This window comes from Hippocampus comes, unplaced genomic scaffold (genome assembly GCF_001891065.2).
Source record: "Hippocampus comes isolate QL1 unplaced genomic scaffold, H_comes_QL1_v1.1 scaffold136, whole genome shotgun sequence".
Lineage (NCBI taxonomy): Eukaryota > Metazoa > Chordata > Actinopteri > Syngnathiformes > Syngnathidae > Hippocampus > Hippocampus comes.
In genome coordinates, this window is record NW_017805840.1 from 1005243 (window position 1) to 1010989 (window position 5747).

Genomic DNA, 5747 nt, shown 5'->3' on the forward strand with positions numbered 1-5747 from the left:
TGGTTGCTGGGGTGTGTGTGTGTGTGTGTGTGTGTGTGTGTGTGTGTGTGTGTGTGTGTGTGTGTGTGTGTGTGCGCGCGCACGTGTAGCTTAATATTACATTCAAAAAGAAGTTACAGCCCTTGAATATTTCCAGGAAATAGACAGTGGCATTCTGGATGGTGGCGTACAAGTACAGTATAATAATGATAATAATAATAAGAAAAATTACAATAGATATAAATCCACTAATCAATACATCTTGCATTTTTCTTGCCATATATTTAATATATAGTTACAGAAATGGTTAAAATATACAGGATCAAGTAATAGGGCACATATTGTAAAAGCAATTCAATAATGAATATAAATACCATCAATCAATAAAACTAAACATTATTTCTAATTAATATAAAATACCAACATGCATGTATAATTGACTATTTTTTTAATAATTCATAAACAGAAAAAAGAATTACATAAGATGCATGATAGTAAAGTATATATTAACTGCAAATGTAAAATATTCATTTTTAAATGACAATATACAACTAAATAGGAGATCTACATATTAAGATATATTTTATATATATATATTAATAATTAAAAAGAATAATAATGATACATTAATGATTGAATTATTTGAATTAATTTTAATCAATACTAATGATACTCATTACATGAATATTTACCCAAATTAGAAAATAAATTACTATTTTTTTCTCCAGCTAAGATTTTTTTTCATACCAAAATATTGCAATAATTAAACAGTATTCATAATACTGTAACCACATTAAAAAAATGTATTAAAAATATATCGTAATTTATAATCAATGTCATTACATGTTTTGTGACGTGTTTTAATTATTTAAAAAAAAAAATTAAATACTACATTTCAGTCAGCTGCCTCGCCTTACTATACTACAGTATATGCGAAGATGTGAATATGCGCGTGCCATTACCTGTTGGGCCAGGCCGGAGAAGAGCGCCCTGGTGATGTTCAGGAGGTTGACCGAACCTTCCACTTTACAGTATATGTCCTTCAAGCCGATCAGCTTGCACAACGTGATGATGGCGCGGTGACAGTGAAGGCCGTAACCTGGGCGCGCACGCCGGGGAAAGACGCGCAAATCTCTCTTAAAAAAAAATTCACGTGATGACGATAAATCCTTTGCTATGCGACAAACGTTGAATACCTTCGTTCTGTTTCTTCATACGAAGCGTCGTCCTTTTGAACTTGGATTCGATGTCGTGATAAACTGTTGAAAAACACCAAAGTTGCGTTATTTTTTGGCAGCTAATTATCGGGAATTGCTGATCTCTTTGGTCTCCTCTCCAACGAGCTGCAAGCAGGCGTTACCGCGAAAGTTGTTCTCTTGAAGTCACGAAATTAAATTATATTGTCATTTTTTTGTTATTGCTTGCTTTATGTCTTTTCTTTACATCTCAAGCACAGGGGTACCACAGCTATGCAGGCAGCATGTAAAATGCTCACAGGCATGTATTCTTTATCCTCTGCGAAGAAGGACTAATATTGCAGCTTAATTTTGACGGCCTTCTTCATTCTTTTCATATTGTTTGTTCTTGGTTCATTTCTCTTTCCATCTGCCCCCATCAAACCAGGCACCAAGGTGTTGCTCGAATTTTTATTTTGCTTTTTTTTTTTGGTCCTTTGTTTTTCATCCCGCTAGGTGATGACATCTTGTGAAAAGACATTTTCATGTTACACAAAGAAGAGCTTTTGGGAACATTGTGTGCCTTATGAATCAGACTTCATGACTCAAGCAGAAAACAAAACAACAACAAAAAAAAAGGCCAAATCTTCCTTGTTGCTCACTTTGTTATGTCATCATGCTGAGTTGACTGACAGTGAGGTGAACAAAAAAGCCTTGTTGATGCCTTAAATGGCACTTAAGGAGACTGTCGCACATTTCATATTGCGGCGAACAATTTTTCCCGACAGTTTGGTTCTCCAAAGTGGCGACTAACAATTCAAGTGTGTACTTACTGGTGTGGTTGTTGTATCGTTCGATGTAGTACAAGTAGTGGATGGCTCGATTCTTCGCCTGCACAACCATGCGCACACAAGAGTAGCAATTATGATTTACGTCAATCAAAATCTGGACAATAAGGCATCTAGTTCAAAACATGCGTGAAAAGTTCTGCTCCGAATGACGCCAGAGGAGAATGACCTGCGTCAATAAGTTGACGCAGGACAAAAAAAGCAATGTTCAAGGTGCTCATAAAGTCAAAGCGTTCCAATCATCGCTCTCACCTTCCTCAGCGCAGTGTTTCTGTCAGCCGCCTTCCCCAAGGCGAAACCTGCACGCAAAATGGAGCCCCCTCATTCACACATTCTGACCTTGTACAAAATTTGAAAACGAAAAATAAGTCGCTATCGACAGCCTCAGTTCTAATCCTGCACTGAGAATTCTTCCCTTTTGATCCATCCTCTTCAGACCGGTGTTGAAAAGGCATGGCTGACTAGACGGTGGTGCACCACAGGGTGCTGAGCGAAGTCAACTCAAGTTTCAAGACGGAAAGCGGAAAACGGACTTTTTGAACGAGCCAACATATACATTGACATAAAACATGAATACAAAACGAGTCTTAAAAGCATTCAAAAAGCGAATCATTCAAATACAATTATAAAAGACACAACATTAGGTACAATTGTGCAATATAACCAAACAGACTTTTTGTACTATTCATGCTACCTTTTGTTATTTCCTGTTTATTATTGTGGTCTGCAGCGGCGGACAAGCGCACGGCATCCAGGTGTTCCGAATGAAGCGCCCAGCGAGTTCATACCTGCAGCGCCTTGGCCGTTGCCCACGGCAACCAAGCAGCTGATGGATCTCTTCCTGCCCTCCTTTGCCGTCATGTTGAAGACGCTCTTCACCTGCGACGCCACCACCAACCGTTAAAAACGACATTCGTGCACATTCCAAAAAAATGCACAAAAATATGACTTTTTTAAGAAAAATATTTTGTTGATAAATCCACTCTGGTTTCGTGAAAAAAAAATGGAGAGACAAAAACACCAGTTAGGTTTGCGCTAAATTATTTTTGACATTTATGAAAAACGTTCGATTGTCGATGATGCCCAAGTGCCTGTGACATGCGCAAGCGCATTTCAACAATATTCAGTCACCCCCCGACTCATTTCCCCCCCATTTCTTGATTTTTCTACTTTCTGATGAACTACATGGTGTGTGTTTAGCCTCCCGTGTGTGCGTTCACTGTCGTCTACTGTCAGAGTTGCGGCGTAGACTTGCTTTCATTCAACCATTTTGTCATCCTCTGTAAAACTATCAAGGTTGCACATTTCACTGATGGAAAAAAAAAAAAAAAAAGAAAATAAATTACACATTCAATACGCGAAAGCAAAGGTGAGACGACTGGCGACCTTGGTGGCCATGGACATCACCTCATTTTTTTTTTTAATACTTCATCTTACTTTTTTATACTTCTTCCTCCACCTCTCTTGCCATCTTTTTTTTCCTCCTCCTCCTCCTCACTCGCTAATTATATGCTTGCACCGTCGTCCTTGGGAGTCCAGCCTTTTTATTCCAGTAAGCCTTTTTTCATTTCATTAGTCTACAATGGACGCGCGCCCGAGCAGACACACGCACGTATACACACACACACACACACACACACACACACACACATTTATCTAGTGTATTTAGTGTACACTACATAACAAAACAAGTGCACATATACACACTGACAGTACGCTGCACACGGGCACATTCCAACTAGCCATTCCAACCTTTCGGCTGGTCTTTTCTTTTTTCACCCAAATATAATGAGTACAATAACAGCAACGTTGGTTAACTTGTTTGTCGAGTCATAGGGCAGTCAAAATGTGACAAGAGCGGCATTCTGATTCATTACCATCATTTCCTTTGAACATTTTTTTTTCAATAACCTTGTGTGACGATTTTTGGCTAACGAACGCCACTCACCTCGATAACCCGAGAGTCGAAGTCCTCATAGGTCTCTAAAAACAACCAAAACAGAATACAATTTAGCGCACAGACACAGTCCAGGCTAACCCCCCAGCAAAAAATTACCCATGAGTCCTGTTGGCATCACTTCGAATGACCTCTAAAAAGACACTTTGATAAAAACATTGCTTTGTCCCATTCTAATTAACAGCAAAGGACATCCTTATAAAAAAAGATGCAATGACACAAGCGCAGAGGCGGTTCCAGGTCGGTGCACTTCATATCCAGCGTGCGGGCCGCGTGTGGATTTCTTTTCCTCTTTTTTTTTTTTTTTTTTAAACAACGTGCGAGTGCTTGTTAGCAGCGAGCTCGCCAGAGTGGTTAAAAAAAAAGGGGGGGGGTGGGGGGGAGACCACACAAGCTTCGCTGTGCACATGATGAAATAGGAGTATACACTACCCCTCCCCCCATTTCCAAATATCGTATAGCAAGTCAAAAAATGTATAAATTATGTGGTTTTAAAAAATGTGGATTTGGGACTTAAAAAAAAGTGACCATTACCTCCATTAGGTCCAGGATCAGGGGGGCCTAGACTGACGCCGCCCCAGGAATTCCCCGTCCATCCTCGTTCCCGCTTCACCTTCATCTTCCTCTTCCTCTCCCACTCATCACGCTGACGCACTACATGGGAGGAAACAACATCGACTCATAGTTTAGTTCACAAACATCAACAAAAGAGCGTGCGCGAGCGCGCCTGTGTGTGTGTGTGTGTGTGTGTGTGTGATGTTGAGGGGTGCCGTACATCGTGTGTATACAGGTGCAGAAAACTTAAAAATGTGTATAGAAGGATAATGCACATGATGTGTTGTGTGTGTGTGTGTGTGTGTGTGTGTGTGTGTGTGTGTGTGTGTGTGTGTGTGTGTGTGTGTGTGTGCGCGGGCGCATGTTGCACATTCCAAAAAAATGCACAAAAATATGACTTTTTTAAGAAAAATATTTTGTTGATAAATCCACTCTGGTTTCGTGAAAAAAAAATGGAGAGACAAAAACACCAGTTAGGTTTGCGCTAAATTATTTTTGACATTTATGAAAAACGTTCGATTGTCGATGATGCCCAAGTGCCTGTGACATGCGCAAGCGCATTTCAACAATATTCAGTCACCCCCCGACTCATTTCCCCCCCATTTCTTGATTTTTCTACTTTCTGATGAACTACATGGTGTGTGTTTAGCCTCCCGTGTGTGCGTTCACTGTCGTCTACTGTCAGAGTTGCGGCGTAGACTTGCTTTCATTCAACCATTTTGTCATCCTCTGTAAAACTATCAAGGTTGCACATTTCACTGATGGAAAAAAAAAAAAAAAAAGAAAATAAATTACACATTCAATACGCGAAAGCAAAGGTGAGACGACTGGCGACCTTGGTGGCCATGGACATCACCTCATTTTTTTTTTTAATACTTCATCTTACTTTTTTATACTTCTTCCTCCACCTCTCTTGCCATCTTTTTTTTCCTCCTCCTCCTCCTCCTCACTCGCTAATTATATGCTTGCACCGTCGTCCTTGGGAGTCCAGCCTTTTTATTCCAGTAAGCCTTTTTTCATTTCATTAGTCTACAATGGACGCGCGCCCGAGCAGACACACGCACGTATACACACACACACACACACACACACACACACACACATTTATCTAGTGTATTTAGTGTACACTACATAACAAAACAAGTGCACATATACACACTGACAGTACGCTGCACACGGGCACATTCCAACTAGCCATTCCAACCTTTCGGCTGGGCTTTTTTTTTTTTTCCC

General features: G+C 40.1%; 1 protein-coding gene across 1 annotated transcript in view; it reads right to left on the reverse strand.

The window, feature by feature from the left end:
- Window positions 1-863: 863 nt before the first annotated feature.
- The window catches only part of LOC109526705 (28S ribosomal protein S5, mitochondrial-like), a 7007-nt gene continuing 2123 nt past the window's right edge, over window positions 864-5747 (reverse strand). Inside the window, exons 5-11 of the mRNA XM_019888157.1 lie at window positions 4494-4613; window positions 3951-3985; window positions 2791-2881; window positions 2255-2301; window positions 1988-2045; window positions 1176-1238; window positions 864-1078 (exon numbers count right to left, since the gene is read on the reverse strand). Of these exons, the coding sequence (XP_019743716.1) occupies window positions 879-1078; window positions 1176-1238; window positions 1988-2045; window positions 2255-2301; window positions 2791-2881; window positions 3951-3985; window positions 4494-4613 (614 nt within the window). The 3' untranslated portion in view covers window positions 864-878. The remainder of the gene's footprint in view (window positions 1079-1175; window positions 1239-1987; window positions 2046-2254; window positions 2302-2790; window positions 2882-3950; window positions 3986-4493; window positions 4614-5747) is intronic.